This window comes from Perognathus longimembris, chromosome 3 (genome assembly GCF_023159225.1).
Source record: "Perognathus longimembris pacificus isolate PPM17 chromosome 3, ASM2315922v1, whole genome shotgun sequence".
In the NCBI taxonomy this organism is placed as follows: Eukaryota; Metazoa; Chordata; class Mammalia; order Rodentia; family Heteromyidae; genus Perognathus; species Perognathus longimembris.
Genome location: NC_063163.1, coordinates 75960927 through 75978506, shown reverse-complemented (window position 1 = coordinate 75978506; position 17580 = coordinate 75960927). Strand labels below are relative to the sequence as shown.

The following is a 17580-nucleotide window of genomic DNA, read 5'->3' as shown; positions in this document are numbered from 1 at the left end:
GCACCTGTGGTCTGTGTTCCCCATGCTCCCCTGGGGACAGCCATCCCTGGTTGGCATCTGGGCTGGGCTGGGCAGTGCTGAGATTGGAGAACCCATGACTTTTTTTTTTGGCCCTGGTGTTTGAACTTGGGGCCTGGGCACTGTCCCTGAGCCTTCAGGCGTTCTACCACTTGAGCCACAGCACCACTTCCAGCTTTTCCGAGTTTATTAGAGGTAAGTGTCTCATGGATTTTCCTGCCCAGGTTGGCTTAGAGCCACAATCCTCACATCTCAGCCTCCTGAGTAGTTAGGATTACAGGTGTGAGTCACTAGTCCCCAGCTTGCCTATAAGACCCACTAAACTACTCACAAATCTGGAAGTGGAGCTATGGCTCAAGTGGTAGAGCACCAAGCTTCAGCCACAGAAGTTCAGGAACAGCACCCAGTCCCTGAGTTCAAGTTACAGGACTGTCATGCACACATATACACACACTTGCACATGCATGTATGTACACACAGTTGTTGCTGCATCCCTGGCATAAGCCCTGAGGAAGTTACAGGCAGCACAAACTGCAGCAGTCATATCCCGTTCTGACTGTTCCAGCCCTCACTGCCCCACACCAGGGTGCACTACCAGCTGCTGGGCACCTCCCACCAGCACCTTGGATGCCTCTACTGGGGCCTTGGGTTGTAGGTTCCTTTCCAGTGGGTGGTGGGGTCCCTCAGCCTGAGAACAGTGGCAGCTATGGGCCAGGGCTCATCCTGGTCTGCCAGTGTTCTCCTGGGTGTGCACATTGGTGTTCCTACCTGGCCAACCCCAGACCCCGAAGTCCACCCCTGCACTGCAGGATAAGTGACAAAGCTACAAATTCATTGAATCAAGTTCCACATAGGGCTGGGAATGTGGCTTAGTGGTAGGGTGCTTGCCTAGCATGCATGAAGCCCTGGGTTCTATTCCTCAGTACCACATATAGAAGAAAAAGCTGGAATTGGCACAAGTGGCAGAGTGCTAGCCTTGAGCAAAAAGCAGCCAGGGAGAGTGCTCAGGCTCTGAGTTCAAGCCCCAGGACTGGCAAAAAGTTGCACATAGGGCTGGGTAGAGTGGTAGGGGTAGAGTGCTTACCTAGCATGCATGAGGCCCTAGGTTCAATTCCTTAGTACCACATAAAAGTTTCACATAACGAGACCCTCAAAGAAAATTAAGGCTCTCTGAGTGGCAGAGACAGGTTGTGGGTTCATGGCCAGCCTGGGCTGCAGGGGAGGATGAGAATAAGCCAACAGGGTCAAGATGCCAGGAGATGGGGACAGGTCTTACCAGTTGTCACAGGGGGAGCCAGAGGCTGGGGCAGAGGGCGGGGAGGCTTCTAATGAGGCCAGAGGCCTCCCTGTCCTGCAGTCCTTTGTGCTGCCTGCGTCCCTCAATACTGCATTTGGGGGTGCCCTGGGCCCAGTAGCATCCTGGCATAGAAGTGACTGCCAGGAGTGACAGGACATCCCCCTAGAGCCTTGGACAGTGCTATTTGGTGGCATCACCCCCACCCCGGCGCGGGCCTGTTGGTCTGCAATCTGTCCCCAACCTCTCCTTCCACATGGATCCTTTCTCAAGGCCTGAGTGTGGGAGGTCGGCCATCTCTGCACCTCGAAACCCTTTCCGCAGCCACCATCCCTGAGACAGGGCCCTTCCAGCGTGTACGGCTGCTCCCCCAGACCCGGGCCCCCAAGGCCAGCCCCGTGCCTTTCCCACGGACGTTCCCAGCCCTCTGTCTGCCAAGCTGCCTGCAGCCTGGAAACTTTCCACTTGTTTTGGAAAGTTCTGGGGGAGCCGCCCCCGCCCGCGCGCCTCGTTCCCACGCTCTTATCACAGCTTGCGGGATGCCTCGTGCCCCTGACCCCCAGCGGGGCCCAGCCCTGCCTCGGCTTCCCTGGAGGAGGGGAAACCGAAGCCACACGGACCAGAGCCGCTGGACCACGCTCCCAAGGATCCAGGAGGAGGAGCATTCCTCCCCATCCTGATTGGCCTCAGTTTCCCTGCGTGATCTCAGACCCACGGGCCGGACCCTCGCCCAGCTGCACCCTCTGACTGGCTGTGGGTGGGGGCAGCGCTCTGCGCACTCCTATCCCGACCGCTTCCTCCCGGCCGGGAACCCGGAATCAGTTCCAGATGGCTGGACCTCCGCCTCGGGCCCCAGGCGCCCCGCCCCAGGGGGCGTGGCCACGGCTTTATTATCCCGAGGCCGCGCGCGCCCGGGGTCTCAGCCCACACTGCTCAGGTGAATGGCCCAGGGCGGGTGGCTGGGGACGCGCTCCTGGGCTGGGGGGCTGCGGGCCTGTGGGGCTCCGGGACTGGAGGCTCCCGGGCTGGGGGACCGCGGGACTCGGGGGGCTGCGGGGCTCCGGGACTGGGAGCTCCTGGGCTGGGGAGCGGCGGGGCTGCGGGGCTCCACGACTAGGATCCGCGCTGAGCCTCTATCCGGCCTACAGGTCCCCGCGATGGAGGCCGCCGCGGAGTTCGTGGTGGAGAGTCCGGACGTGGTCTACAGCCCCGAGGCCATCGAGGCGCGGTACGAGTACCGCACGACGAGCGTCAGTCGCGAGGGCGGCGGTCTGAAGGTGGGCGAGGGGGCCGGGAATGGGAGCCGCGGACCGGAGGCCGGTGAGGAGGGGCGGCTGCCCCGCGTCTGCACCCGCTGCCCGCCCGGGCGGCGCGGAGGGGCTGCGGGCCTGGTTGACGATGCTGCCCGCAACAGGTTCGGCCCACCTCTGTGTGCTACACCTTCCGGACCTCGCGGCAGGTGCCCCGGCTCGGGGTCATGCTGGTCGGCTGGGGCGGGAACAACGGCTCCACGCTGACCGCGGCCGTGCTGGCCAACCGCCTGCGCCTGTCCTGGCCCACGCGCACCGGCCGCAAGGTGGGGGTCGCCGCCGCCCTGGGGCCGACGCGGGGCCGAGCCAGAGCGCTCGGGACCGGCGGGGCGTCCTGAGAGGGGCGGGGCGTTCGAGGGAGGGCCTTCCAGCTGAGCCACTTCCAGCTGAGTGTCACTTAGTGGGGCCCCGGGTAGCTAGTTGGCAGATGGGGCAGCTGGCTGGCAGATGGGGCGGCTGGGAGGACGCTCTAAGGGTGGGCGGCGCCTATACGAGCGTCGGGGGCGGGGTTTCAGGGAGTACACACCTGGTGGGAGGAGCTGCTGCGGCCTCAGGAAGCGGGAGGGGCGGGGCCTAGGGCGGAGCGCGCTCTGTAGAGGGGCTAGGACTGTGGCTTAGGCCCTGGGGAGCGCCTAGAACTGCAAACGTGAGGGTATGTGGCAAAACTTGGGGCTCAGCCTGGGACCATCGCTATATCCACTCTCTAACCCTTACTACCACCGCCCCCAGGAAGCCAACTACTACGGCTCGCTGACTCAGTCGGGCACCGTGAGCCTGGGCCTGGATGCTGACGGCCAGGAGGTGTTCGTGCCCTTCCATGCCATGCTGCCCATGGTGGCGCCGGACGACCTGGTGTTCGATGGTGGGTGGTGCCTGGAGCTGCCGGCAGAGATTCTGGGCCCCCAGGTCCCCAGGCGTGGCTGGGTCCAGCGTGAGTGTCCTCGCTCCACTTTCTACTAGGCTGGGACATCTCGTCGCTGAACCTGGCCGAGGCCATGCGGCGCGCGCAGGTGCTGGACTGCCACCTGCAGGAGCAACTGTGGCCGCACATGGAGCATTTGCGACCCCGGCCGTCAGTCTACATCCCAGAGTTCATTGCTGCCAACCAGAGCGCTCGTGCCGACAACCTCATCCCGGGCTCTCGGGCAGAGCAGGTGCCGCCCTTTTCCCTCCAGCCGGGCTGCACTTTGCACATGGGCATCGGATGGCATGCGCACCAGGTGGCGCAGGCCCAGGAACCCTGGCCTGCACTATCTCTCTTCCTCTCCCCTGCTCTCCTAGTTGGAGCACATCCGCAAGGACATCCAGGACTTCCGGGCCAGCGCAGGGCTGGACAAGGTCATCGTGTTGTGGACGGCCAACACCGAGCGCTTCTGCAAAGTGGTTCCAGGACTCAATGACACAGCCGAGAACCTTCTGCGCACCATCGAGGTGGGCACACGCTGGGCCAGGCTGGGGTCGGCGTGCTCCCAGCCCTTCCTCACTAACCTCCGATCTTGCCCGACCTGCAGCTAGGTGGAGAGGTGTCGCCGTCCACGCTCTTTGCCGTGGCTAGCATCTTGGAGGGATGTGCTTTCCTTAATGGGTCCCCACAGAACACGCTGGTGCCGGGTGCACTCGAGCTGGCCTCGCAGCACCGGGTGTTCGTGGGCGGTGATGACTTCAAGTCAGGCCAGACCAAGGTCAAGTCGGTGCTGGTGGACTTCCTCATCGGCTCTGGCCTGAAGGTGCATGGGGGAAGGGGGTGCGCCTTGCTGTGAGGGAAGGGGGTGGGCAAGGCTCCAAGGGCCTAGCGCCCCTCCCGGGGGGCTGTGGTCACTATAGACCATGTCCATCGTGAGCTACAACCACCTGGGCAACAACGATGGGCAGAACCTGTCGGCGCCGCAGCAGTTCCACTCCAAGGAGGTGTCCAAGAGCAACGTGGTAGATGACATGGTGCACAGCAACCCTGTGCTCTACGCTCCTGGCGAGAAGCCTGACCACTGCGTGAGTGGGGCGAGGGGTCTCCAAGGGAGGAATCAGGGCCTCCCCCAGGCGGTCATCAAGTATGGGGAGGGGGTAGAGCCACCCCCAGGTTGTCATCAAGCACTGGGATATCCTGGAGGTAGGGGAGGCCTGACCCTGGCCAGGGCATCCAGGAAGACTCACCTGGCACCCATGCTGCCACCAGGTGGTCATCAAGTACGTGCCCTACGTAGGCGACAGCAAGCGCGCGCTGGATGAGTACACATCAGAGCTGATGCTGGGCGGCACCAACACACTGGTACTGCACAACACGTGCGAGGTACGCAGGGGTGTGGGGGTGGGGGTTGAGTGTTGTATAGGGGCAGGCCACGCCCCTGACCCGCCCTCCCACAGGACTCGCTGCTAGCTGCGCCCATCATGCTAGACTTGGTACTGCTCACGGAGCTGTGCCAGCGCGTGAGCTTCTGCACTGACACCGACCCAGAGCCACAGGGCTTCCACACGGTGCTGTCGCTGCTCAGCTTCCTCTTCAAGGCTCCGCTTGTGCCACCTGGCAGCCCGGTGGTCAACGCGCTCTTCCGCCAGCGCAGCTGCATTGAGAACATTCTCAGGTGCGCGCGGGAGGCACGGGATGGTGTGGGAGAAGGCGGCTCTTGGGCCCATGCCTCACTGATGCCACCTCCCTGCCCAGGGCCTGCGTGGGGCTCCCGCCACAGAACCACATGCTGCTGGAGCACAAGATGGAGCGACCCCACCCCGCCGCCCAGGCTGGCGGGCTGCTGGCCGCTGCCATCCCGCTGCCCTGCAAGAAGGGTCCAGCAGCCGTCAATGGCTGCACTGGCGACGCCCATGCGCACGCTCCCCAAATGCCCACCGCGTGAAGCCCTGGTCGCCCTGCCCTGGCCAGCCCCGCTTCTGTGGTCGCCAGGGTCCAACCCAACCTTCCCAGTTTCCCCAGACAATAAAGCTCTTGGAAAAGTGCGTGCCAGCCTCCGGCGGCCTCTTGAAGCCCAGAAGGGAGTGGTGGGCACCCATACACCCTCAGGAGCAGCTGCCCTGCTCCCAAGGCCCAGGCGAGGTGCAGAATGGACACTAGTTACCAAAAATGGAATTTTTGACAGATCAGCAGTCCAGTGACAGCAGGTGGCAGGCTGTGGAGAACTTGGAGAGGTTGGACCGGTTCTAAGGGAGGTCCTGGGTGGGACCCAGGGCCCGGGGTCCCCCCAAAGTACTGCGGAGGGACCCAGGTGGCTGCACCCTGGCCGAGGGGAGGGCGGGAAGAAGGTGCTTGGCCGCCCCACCTGGTCCTCTTCCCATCCCCCAGAGCCTTGCGTCTACCCTGCCACGCCGTCTGGCCCTGCCTTCTGCAGCTCCCCTCGCCCAGGCCTACAGAGCAACGGGGCCCGGCTCAGACGTACCACCTGTCGTAAAAATGCTTTCCAAAATGCTGGGGATGTGGCTTAGTGGTAGAGTGCTTGCCTAGCACGCATGACACCCTGGATTGGATTTAAAAAGCTGGAAGTGGCGCTGTGGCTCAAGTAGTGGAGTGCTAGCCTTGAGCAAAAAGAAGCTCAGGGACAGAGACAAGGCCCTAAGTTCAAGTCCCAGGACTGGCAAAAATAAAAAATAAAAATGCTTTCCAAGAAACACGGAGCCACCACAACTGAAGACACAAAATCAAAGAATTGTCTCTAGCGAGGCAAAATTTACTTGCCTTCCGGCAATGGAGAGGTGGGGCTGCTCTTGGCCTCAGCTGCATGCTCCCACCCCTCTGCCCCAACTGGCTGAGCTCAGGTTTACTCGGCCCCCATTCGCTGAAGATGGTGAAGACTTTTTTTTTCCAGCACGTGGCTTAGTACACAGGAGGTGACAAAAACTGAGCGAGGCCCACGACGCCCTGTGGACGTGGCCGGAAGCAGAGCCTTTTCTCACACACCCAGCCCTGGCGTGGCCGTTCACCACAGGACGGTTCACCTGATGCGGCTCCAACGCACTCATGGCGGCCGGGGGCAGGGAAGCATTCAGGGCCCAGCGGAAGCTGCAGGTGGCGGCCAGGCTCGCGCCCCACTTAACGACCAGGCCCCACGGGGGTCTGGACACGAACCTGCTCTCCGGTGAAGTTGGATCTGCGGGACAGTGTGGATGGGACCAGGGGCAGTTGGAGGGCCTCCGTGGGGGGGCCTATTCCTCAAGGGGGGCTCAGACCCCAGCCCTCCTCTCCTCTGCAAACTAACCTCTGCTTTAAGCCTCACTTCCCCTGGCTGTCCTAAGACCTGGAGGCCATGGAGTGGAGGCTGGACCTCAGGACAGCTGGACCCTTACACATCGATGGCGTGGGGGGGTATTGGGAGGGAAGGGGGGTTGTCCCAGCCTTGAGCCCCTGTGGAGAGAAGGGGCTGAGGCAGGAGGCTGACAACAGCTTCAGCCCCACCGCTTCCCTGGGGAGGGAGGCCAGGCAGAGCTCGGGCTCTGAGCCCTCAGGGTATGAGGGGTTGGGGCGGGTTCAGGGCTGCAGGAGGCGGGCAGCACTAAACACTGGAGCCCCACCGACCCTTGCCTTCCCTGGGCGGGCTAGGGGCCCCTGGAACCACAGTGAAGAGAAGAGCTGGAAGAGAGGAATGGGGCCCAACACCAACCTGCTCTGCCTCTCCCCCCAGGCTAGGCCTGGACCTCAAGGGTGCAGCCAGCCCAGCCAGCGGGGGAGCTGGGATGACCCTGTGTGGAGCCCCTCTTAAAAGGGCCATGGCAGATGGGTCCTGGCTGGGCATGCACATGCAGTGCTCAAGGCTGGGGTGCAGCCACTTCTGACATGACACACACACACACACACACACCCCACCCTGCCAACTCCCAGGACCTGTCACCCCCCAGGACTTGCACCCCAGGACTTTGCCATCCCCCAGAACCTGTCACCCCAGGACCCTGCCACCCCCCAGGACCTGTCACCCTCCAGGACTTTTCATGCCCCCACTCCCCCGCCACCCCTGCAGGACCTAGCTGGCCTAGAACCTCAATGAACCGGATCTCAGTCTCCTGAACGACTAGGATACAGACTTGAGCCACATGTACCCTACAAAATCTTGCTAATTGCCAGTCATAGGTGTTTCACACCTGCAAACTTAGCTACTCAGGAGGCTGAGATCTGAGGATCACAGTTCAAAGCCAGACTGGGCAGAAAATTCCATGAGACTCCAATGAACCACCAGAAAACCAAAAATGGAGCTGTGGCTCAAAGAGCTCAGGGGCAATGCCCAGGCCACACAACTGACAATTTTCCCAGTAACCACCAGGGGGGACATTTTGATGTATTGTTGAATGCTGCTTCCCTCATACTTAGGACACAGTCTCCTGTGCAGTAGTCACTCACTAAATGTGAGCTTACTGCCCTACCAATGAACCAAAGACCTGTGTCCTCCCCGCAGAGACGTGCAGTACTGGAACTGGACACACGAGAGAAGAGAGCCAGTGCCAGCCTGCCCCACTGGAAACCCACACACCCCAAGTTCTTGGGAGCAATCCAGTGGCTTTCCTCTTGCTCTTGCTCCCAGGTTGGCCTCCAGATATACATTTATAGATTTACATATTAAATTATTTCATGGTAAATACGATAAAAATCACAGGGACGAAAATCTCATTTCACCAGCTTAAGAAACCTATGTAATTTTGTTTTTTATAAGCACCTTTTAATTTTCTCATTTGTCTCTGTCTCTTTTGTTTCCTTATTCTAAGATGGGTTCCAATGTTGGACTTTATTTTATACTGATACTGGGATTTGAACTTCAGGCTCTGGACGCTTTAACTTGGCTTTTATTTTTGCTCAAGGCTGGCACTCTACCACTTGAGCCACAGCTCCACTTTAGGTTTTTCGTTGGTTAATCAGAGACAAGAGTATCATGAACTTTCTTATTCACTTGGAACTGCGAGCCCCAAATCTCATCCTGTTGACTAGCTGGGATTGCAGGCATGAGCTACATGTGCCCAACCTGTCTTTTTTCTTTTTTTTTTTTCCTTCCAGTCTTGGGGCTTGAACTCAGGGCCTGGACACCATCCTTAAGCTTCTTTTGCTCAAGGCTAACACTCTACCACTAGAGCCATAGTGCCACTTCTCGTTTTTTCTATGTGGTACTGAGGAATCAAATCCAAGGCTTCATGCATGCTAGGCAAGCACTCTACCACTAAGCCACATTCCCAGCCCCCCATCTTGTTTTTTGGGACAAGGTCTCACTCTGCAGCCAAGGTTCCCTTACCAACTGGAGGCCCTCATCGCAATCTCCCAGGTGCTGGGATCACAGGCATTCAGCAAATATTTGCATAACAAACTAATTCTACCATTTTTTCTTTTGCCAGTCCTGGGTCTTGAACTCAGGACCTAAGCACTGTCCCTGGCTTCTTTTTGCTCAAGGCTAGCACTCTAGCATTTGAGCCACAGCGCCATTTCTGGCTTTTTCTATATATGTGGTGCTGAGGAATCAAACCCAGGGCTTCGTGTACAGGAAGCAAGCACTTTACAACTAGGCCATATTCCCAGCCCCCCCCCCATCTTAATAATAATAAAAGGGAAGCAGCTTTGGGTCCTGAGCCACCAAACCTTTGCTTTCCTCCTGCACCTGTGGAGAAGAGAGGGGATGCAGGCTGGGAGCGGGGAGGAGCCTCTGACATCATCACATGTCACACCTGAGCGACTCAAGGGCCTAAAGCATTTGACTTGTCTTGGGACCGCCTCCCCACCGGAAGCACTGTCCCTGCCTATCGCTCCGCCACAGGAAGCCACACCCAGTAGGTGGCGGTCACGCCCACTCACAGCACCCTCAACGACTCGCCCACTCATTTCTAGCCAGGCCCTCAACGGTGGTCACACACACCTCCTACCTGTCACATCTTCCTCGGTGACCACACCCACCCGTCGTTAGCCACGCCCCGTCGGTGCCACTCCCCAGTCGCTAAACACGCCCGCTCCTCTAGGATCCCTCCCATCCATCCTTAGCCACGCCCACTCCCTTGAGCGACTGGGGCGACTGGTGTTTGTTGAGTGAATAAATTCGGTCAGGCTCGGCAGCACTTGTGTCAGGAAGCTGTCGCTAAGGCAAACCAGGCCCGAAGCCGCTGTCCCCCAGCAAGAGGGAAGTGGGACCTGCGGCCCCGCCCTGCGACCTCGCGGGGGACGGCCCGGGGCCTCCCTCTCTTCCCCGCAACCCCGCACCAGTTCCTCTTTGCCCCAGTTGCTCCTGCGCAGAGGCCCAGTCACCGGGGACCTCGTTGATCGTGCTTGGTGCTCTGTGGCTCCGGCCACGTCCAGGTGAGCCACGATCCAGCTCCGCGGGTACCCAACTGGGGAGGGCTCAGAAGGGAAGCCCAGGACACCGGCCCGGGTCCTGCGCAGGTGCGGGGTGCACACCAGGGCTGGGGGAGGGGACCCCGGGCCTTCCTGCCTGTCCAGGACCGCAGACCCAGGAGGCACAATTTGCTAGCAGCAGGAACAGCCCGTTTCCAGGGCAACCACTCGCATACGACCCGGTGGTGGCCAAATGACCAGTGATGGTGAAGGCCAGAAGGGGCTGACCAGGACCTGGCCTCTGGCATCCTTACCGGCTAGGGCCGGGATGGTGCTATTGGGAAACCGACTCTGGAAGGCCAGAGATTGCCGGGTGACCGGCCAGCAGCTTGAGCCTTTGGGAGCTATGCAGACATTGACCCCAAAGCTGGGCAGGGAGGACACGGTGGCCACAGGACTGTGGTGAGCTGCATGTGTCTGTCCTTCCTTAGGGTGGATCCATGGGTGTTATCCCAGCCTGGGTGCTGCTGCCCCTACTGCAGGAACTAGCCCGCCCAGGCCTTTCCTGCTCCGTGGTCTCCAGGGATGTGGACTGGACCTTGGAATTTGATGCCACGTGCCTGAATTTCAGCGGCCAGGGTGTGCAGCTGCCTCAGGACCGGCCTCTGCGTGCCAGTCACTTGCAGGTCCTCGATCTGTCCGACAATGGCCTCCAGGAGCTCCCACCCACCTTCTTTGCAGACCTGGGCAGGCTACAGATCCTCAATGTGGCCAAGAACCCGCTGACCCATGTGGCGGCCACCTTGGCCTCCCGCTGCGACCTCGATCTCCAAGCCGACTGTGGCTGCGCCTTGGCCACCTGGCACCAGGTCCGGCAAGACAACTGCTCGGGCTGGTGGTCCCTGCAGTGCATGCACACGGCCACTGGGGCCTTCCAAAACCTGTCCACCTTCCTGGAGGCCAGCTGTCCCCCCGGCCTGGCACCAGCTACCATTGGGGCAGCCGTGGCCGGTGCCTTTGTCTTCTTTGGGTTCATTGTGGCTGGCTCAGTGCTGGCCTGGAGACTCTGGGACCAGCGAGGGCCCCTGGGCCAGGGCAAAGGCTGGGATGCTCAGGACAGAGCTGGAGCCAGAGCCAGGCCCGGCCTGCAGCTGAAGTACAGCAGCTGGAGGCCCGGCCCCACGCCCCAAGGGGACACCTTGACCCCCACACCCACCCCGGACTATGAGAATGTGTTCATCGGCCAAGCAGCCAAGGTGCCCCAGCAGACTCCACACAAGTGAGTGACCCCGTGCGTCATAGCTGGTGAGGGGTTCAAATCCTAGCTCTGCCTGTGGTCATGAGGATGCCCCTGTGGCAGGCTGCTCTCTCTGAAGGCACCCAGGAGCTTGAGGCCAGCTTGAGCAGCACGGTGAGATGGGCTCAAACAAAATCCTGGCCGTGCTTCCTGTGTGCTGTGCGTCCTGGGCAAGGAGCTGTGCCTCTCTGAGCTTGTCTCCTGCTCTGTAATCAAGGGTAACAACCCCCCCCCACCACCACCACACACACACACACACAACACCAGGGTGCTGGGTAAGAGCTAGAGAAGTTCCTGTCTGTGGGGACAGAGTCTCCTCTTTATGACCTATAAACCCACTTTCTGGACAGGAAGAGGGGGTGAGCAAGGGCTGGGAGGGGGCCATGGTGGTGGTCAGACCCCTTCATGGCCTGCAGTGGCCCAGGCTGTGTCTGCACCTCCCTTTCTTTCCTTCTATAATGGGAGGACTACCAAACTGCTTTGAACACACAGACAGGGCCAGTGGGGGCACTGAAGATCCAACCCCTGAGGCTGGATGGGCAGGGGTGCCCTAGGCCCTGGGTGCTGAGTTGTTCTGAGAAATGAGTTGTTCTGAGAAATTATGCAAAGAAGATGCAAACTGGGCCAAAGCAGAAGTGACCACAGCTGCAGGGCGCTGGGGACTCACGCCTGTCATCCCAGAGATGCAGGGATGCCCTGGGATCTGAGATCTGAGGCTTGAAGCCAGCTCAGGCAGCAAAGTCTGTGAGTCTCCTCTCCAATTAACCACAAAAAGCTGTGTCTCAAGAGGTAGAATGCCAGCCTTGAGCACAAAAACTCGAGGACAGAGTTCAAGCCCCAGGACTAGCCTCTCTCGGGTGCCTGGTCTCCAAGTAGGTTGTTTATCATTAACCCTGTGGTTTCTAGTTGCAGAAATGGAGGCTGAGGAAGGGAGAGAGAGGATTTGTCCAAGGTCACTCAGTGAGGCAGGGCTTTTGTGTCAACTCTATGGGTTCATGGCAGTTCACACTAAAGTGTGAATGACTCATAAGTGCTGCTCAACCCTGGTGAGTTTCTTCCTCCCACCCTCCCTCCTCCCCTTCCTCCCTCCCTCCCTCCCTCCTTCCCTCATCTATCTTCTTTCCTTCCTTCCTTTGTTTTTTGTTTGTTTGTTTGTTTGTTTTTGGCCAGTCCTGGGCCTTGGACTCAGGGCCTGAGCACTGTCCCTGGCTTCTTTTTTGCTCAAGGCTAGCACTCTGCCACTTGAGCCACAGCGCCACTTCTGTCCGTTTTCTGTATATGTGGTGCTGAGGAATCGAACCCAGGGCTTCATGTATACGAGTCAAGCACTCTTGCCACTAGGCCATATTCCCAGCCCCTAATTATTATTTTTGATCCTGGGCCTGGAGCACATTTGTTCTTTTTCTTCTATTTTTTTTCCTGTCAGTCCTGGGGCTTGGCCTCTGAATCTGGGTGCTGTCCCTGAGCTCCTCAGTTCCAGGCTAGCCCTCTACCACTTGAGCCACAGCCACTTCTCATTGTCTGGTGGTTAACTGTAGATAAGACTCACAGATTTTCTTGCTTGGGCTGGCCTTGAACCAGAATCCTCAGATCTCAACCTCCTGAGTAGCTAGGATTACTGGTGTGGCTTTCATTTGTTCTTGTTTATTTTATTTTCAGGACACTGCCTGCTTTTAACAGCCCTGTTTGGCCTGAACTCACAATCTCTCCTCTGCCTCATGTGTGCTGGGGTCACAGTCTGAACCCCACGCCTGTAAAAGGTTTATTTCTGTATGCATGTCCCAAAGTTGCAGCTTCAGGGGAACTAGAAAAACCTTTTCCCCATCAGGCAGAGGCTGCCTCCAGCCACTGTCACCCGGAGGCCTGTGGGACCCAGCTTCCAGGTTTTTAAGAGGAAACTGAAACTTGATTTTAGTGTGAAGCTCAGCCAGTATCTATCTCAGTTTTAGGGAAGGAAAAGGCCTCAGATGGTGGCACTGGGAGGGAGGAGGAATTTCCCGCCTCCCCTTGGAGATCTGGGCTGGGCTACTAAGGCAGAGCACTGCTCCACCTCAGTTTCTCCAATTGTAAATCCTAGGGCAACTCAGCTACCCTGATCTTTCTAAAAGCTCATATGTGTTTGTGGCCTGAGGTGTGACTCACACGGTGAAGTCCTGCCTTGAAAGCTTAAACCCTGGTACTGATCCTGCCTCCAGTGGTCACACCTGTAGTCCTAGCCACTTTGGAGGCTGAGGTCTGAGGATCATAGTTTGAAGCCAGAGTGGGCAGGAAAGTCTATGAGACTCCAAGTAACCACCAAAAAGTCAGAAGTGGCTCTGTGGCTCAAATGGTAGAGTGCCAGCCTTGAGCAGATAGGCTCGGCGACAGGACCCAGGCCCTGAGTTCAAGCCCCAGGACTGCCTACTCCTGCCAACACACACACACACACACACACACACACACACACATACACACACAATTAAAGAACTATCCAAGATGGAGCTGGGGCCATTGGTGCTGTGTGATGTTGAGTAAGTAGCCTCTCCTCTCTGGGCCTCCGCCCATTACTGACCCAGTGTTCCCACAGGGATCCGGCTTCTGAGGACAGCGACTTCTACATGAACTACGAAGGCCCCAGCATGTATCCCCAGGCCATCTACTGCAACTTGGAGTCCCAAGTCCAGGCCCCACTGGATGAAGAGGATTATGTGGTTCCTGGATGCTGAGCCGCTTGGCCGCCTCCATGCTGCCCTTCTGGGGTCTGCCAGGGAGGGCATAGTGTGATCCAGCTGCTCCCTAGCCAGAGTACCCGCCCAGCAGAGCACAGGGGATGGAGGAAGCCCACCCTCATGGCTCCGGGGACCCCTTCTCAGGGGTGCTTTGCCATCAGGCTCCAGTGGGACAGACGAGGGGCTAGAGGACCACATCTCCCCTCCTTTCTGTGCAGCTGGTGCTCAATAAAAGCTCCAGGAGTCACAGGCTGCTGCCTCGGCATCTATGGGTCCCCTGGCCTGGGGGACCCAGCACACCCAGTTCTCACACTGCTCCCATCCTTCCTCCAGCTCTGCCTCCTGCATCAGCACCAGGATGGCCCCTCTGCTGCCTCAGTTCCTCTCCCAGGATCCCACGTAGCCGGCTCCTCTCAGCAGTTCTACTGAGTGGGAATGTGGAGGACAATGTTGTTCACAACTACTCATTCCACCCTGCCCTGGTCATACAAAGGACCAGAGGCTTCACCAGGTGCCACAAACAGGTGATAGGAGACGAGGGAGGCTGTGTCCCAGAAACAAACTAATGGGGGAAGGATGGCAGATACAGGGGTCTGGGGGCCTTTGCTGAAGCTGCACACCATGAGCATCCTCAGACTGCCTGGCACCCCAAAACCCTACACCCATTTTTGACCCCTGTGGGGAAAGTGAGGTCAGGCACACAGAGACTTCCCATAGACGCTGTAGGAATCTGTTTAGCTTCAACTTTACTACAAGAATATGAAATAAATAAACATTCTGGATAGAAACTCATAAATTAATAATAAATACAGACATAAATATACATACTGAGGAGGAACTGGGAATAGGGGGAGGAGCAGGCATGGGGAGGGGAAGAGGGGGGAGTCATCTTCAGCCAAGACCACTGGGGCCAGGTGGTCCCCTCCCAGCCACTCTGTGCATGCAGCTTTGGGCACACATAGGTGTGTGCGTGTAGGTGTGGTTGTGAACAGGTGTGCTCCCAGGAATGCATACTGGTGAACACGCAGGTGTGTGTGCACGGGAGAAATGCACACAGGTAGAGGTGCACGTGCAGGTAGGGGCACGGATGGGCCCGCTGGTGCACACGCAGGTGCGCACAGGTGCATGTGCAGGTGGACACAGGTAGATCAGGTGCGCGAATAGGCCCACGCACGAGAGGCGCAGGCCGCTCATGCGCAGTGGCAGCTCCTGGGGACCAGGTCCTCCAGGGTCATGAACGCCACGCCGCCGTCCTCTCCACGAAGAGCGAGGACCACGGGCTCATAGTCCGAGGGGACACAGCAGGGCGCGGGCACTGTGTCGGGCCGCAGGCGGTGCAGACGTGCCTTGGCCTGCGCATGAGTGCCCGCGGGCCGGTACCGGGCGGGACAGGCTCCCGCACACACGTGCAGCTGCAGCTCGGGCGGCGACAGCAGCCAGTTGGCCCAGCCCAGGTCCTCCGGCGAAGCGCTCACCGCGTGCAGCCCGCAGCAGCGCCCGGGGCCCAGTGGGCAATCGTCACGCAGGTGCGCGTGCGCGCTGCGGCGCCCCCTGGCGGCGCCGGCCCGCAGGTGCAGCTCCAGGCGCGGCCGGCTGGAGGGCGCGGGGGCCGCCGTGGGGGCCGCCGGCCGGGACAGCCGCAGGCGCAGCGTGGCCGCTCGCGGCCCGCGGAGGCGGAGCTCACGCTGTAGCGGTCTCGTTACGTCCCACGCCTTGGGCTCCGTCGGGGACAACCGGAGCAGGGCCCGGTGCACGCGGTAGGTTGCAGGGAGACCCCCAGTCAGGGACGCCCGGGAGATGCGCAGCAGCAAGTGACCGTGGGATCCGAGCCGCACTGTGAAGAGGGGAGAGGGAAGGGGGTCACCGGAGGCCGCGCCGTGTGCGAGACCCCGGGGCCTTTGCCTTTGTCCCGCCACCTTCTCCGGGGCGGCCCTCCTCTGGGCCTGGCACACAGGGTAGATATTTAACACTACTGCAGGATCGCGGGCAGGTACCACGCGGGCAGGAATCATCTGACATTAAAATCCTGCCTCTGTTTCCTTCCCGGAGCGGGAAATTGATTTTTTTTCCTTTTTCTTTTTTTTAATTTCTTTCTTTTCCCAGTCCTGGGGCTTGAACTCAGGGCCTGAGCACTGTCCCTGGGCTTCTTTTGCTCAAGGCTAGCACTCTAGCGCTTGAGCCACAGCGCCACTTCTGGCTTTTTCTGTGTATTGGTGCGGAGGAATCGAACCCAGGGCTTCGTGCATGCTAGGCAAGCGCTCTACCACTGAGCCACACTCCCAGACCCGGGGGATTGAATTTTGAAGCCGGCCTCTGCGGTACCCCTGCTCCGCCTGCCCGAAGTGGACCAGAGGTGCCTCGTGCCCGGGCCACTGGGGACGCGGCTGTTGGGGTCTCGGGAACGGAAGCGGGCTGGGACCGGGGGCGGAGCTTGGGCGGGCTCGGGGCGGGGCTTGGCTTGGGCTGGGTTCCGACTTGGGATGGGCAGAGGTTGTGGGCTGGCCTGGATGGGGTGGGGCCAGCGAGGTCGGGGAAGGCCTGCTGTTGCTGGGAGTGGGGCCGGCGGGAGCATGGGCGTGACCGGGACGTGAGGGGGCGTGGCCAGCCCCGACAGGGGCGGGGTCTGGGCGAGATCTTCGCGGTCCGGTGCCAGCACTGGGCGGGTCCAGCGCTGGCCCGGGTGGGGCCAGGGTGGGCCCAGCCTCTCCCCATCGCCGGGCACCTGTCGCCGAGGCTGGACCAGCGATTGCGTCAGATTCGGAACCAGCTCTGGCGGGTTCTTCCCACCGGTCGCCGCCGGCACCTCCTCCTACCCCTGGGACCCCCCGAGGCGTCCCGCGCCCCCCATCGCGTCCCGCTCGGGCCTCCATCCCCGGACAGGTTCCAACACCCCGTATTCACGCATCCCGGCCTCGCCTCGGGCTGACCATCCCGCCAGGGACCCGCGGCAGAGAGGGAGCAGGATGTCTACGCCCCGATGTGGAAAGGAGGCTCGTGGGCCGGCGCCCCGGGACTGCAAGCCGGCCGGGGGACGGGTTCCCGAGGGGGCACTCACGTTCTGGGGCGAGGATCCGGACGGCGCGAGCGGGGTTCGCGTCCTCAGCGCTCGGGCTGGTCCGCAGTCGGGCCACCAGGTCCTGGTAGCGCCTCCGCGCGTCCCGCGCGCGGGTGTCGGGGTCTGCGGGTCGGCGCTGCGCGGCGGGCGACGGGGCGGCCCCCGACGGCGGGCACGCGAACGCCAGCAGCGCCAGCAGCGCCAGCAGCGGCGTGGCGGCGGGAGGCGCGGGCCGCGCGGTCATGGCGGAGGGCTGTGGGCTCTATTCTACGGTACCGGCCGGCAGCCGCCTCCTTTATAGTGGCTGGACTTTGTCCGCCCCGCCCTCGCCCCGGTGGATCAAACGCTCCCATGATTGCTGGGCGGGGAGCCCCGACACTTTTGGGGGATGGGATCAGTGGAGGGGAAATGCCCGCAAAGGCAGGAGGACAAGCTTGGACAAGTCCCCGAACGAGGATCCCCACTTTGTAGAAACTGGGGGGCGATGCGAGGGAGGACAAGGCCTGACCCAGGGCAGACTGTGCTGAGGCTGGTCTGGAGAACTCCTACTCCCTCTTCAAAGCCTCTTCTAAAAGCCCTTCTCCACCAAGCGCCCCATCAGTCCCTGCTCAGGCCTGGCACACAGTAGGTGGTCAGCGAAGGGGGTCCAGGGAGAGCA

The 17580-nt window shown here is 60.3% G+C and overlaps 3 protein-coding genes across 4 annotated transcripts; 2 read left to right on the top strand and 1 right to left on the bottom strand.

The window, feature by feature from the left end:
- The first annotated feature begins 2158 nt into the window (after nt 1–2158).
- On the top strand, nt 2159–5589 carry Isyna1 (inositol-3-phosphate synthase 1). Of its 2 annotated transcripts, none has more exons than XM_048342580.1 (11): nt 2159–2249; nt 2461–2589; nt 2772–2888; nt 3352–3484; nt 3583–3776; nt 3904–4053; nt 4134–4349; nt 4447–4611; nt 4796–4909; nt 4984–5201; nt 5282–5589. In XM_048342580.1, exons 2-11 carry the CDS (start codon nt 2470–2472, stop codon nt 5469–5471), a joined length of 1617 nt encoding a protein of 538 aa, XP_048198537.1. In that variant the 5' UTR covers nt 2159–2249; nt 2461–2469; the 3' UTR covers nt 5472–5589. The 2 variants fall into 2 exon arrangements, with proteins under 2 accessions (XP_048198537.1, XP_048198536.1); XM_048342579.1 differs by having other exon boundaries at nt 2727–2888.
- Nucleotides 5590–9778: 4189 nt separating this feature from the next.
- Lrrc25 (leucine rich repeat containing 25) lies at nt 9779–14117 on the top strand. Its single transcript, XM_048342581.1, has 3 exons — nt 9779–9886; nt 10354–11141; nt 13726–14117. The coding sequence occupies exons 2-3, from the start codon at nt 10363–10365 to the stop codon at nt 13862–13864; spliced, it is 918 nt and encodes a 305-aa protein (XP_048198538.1). The 5' UTR covers nt 9779–9886; nt 10354–10362; the 3' UTR covers nt 13865–14117.
- Nucleotides 14118–14222: 105 nt separating this feature from the next.
- Gdf15 (growth differentiation factor 15) lies at nt 14223–17170 on the bottom strand. Its single transcript, XM_048342583.1, has 2 exons — nt 16923–17170; nt 14223–15701 (listed from the first exon to the last, which is right to left on the bottom strand). The coding sequence occupies exons 1-2, from the start codon at nt 17164–17166 to the stop codon at nt 15058–15060; spliced, it is 888 nt and encodes a 295-aa protein (XP_048198540.1). The 5' UTR covers nt 17167–17170; the 3' UTR covers nt 14223–15057.
- Between the last annotated feature and the right edge of the window lie 410 nt (nt 17171–17580).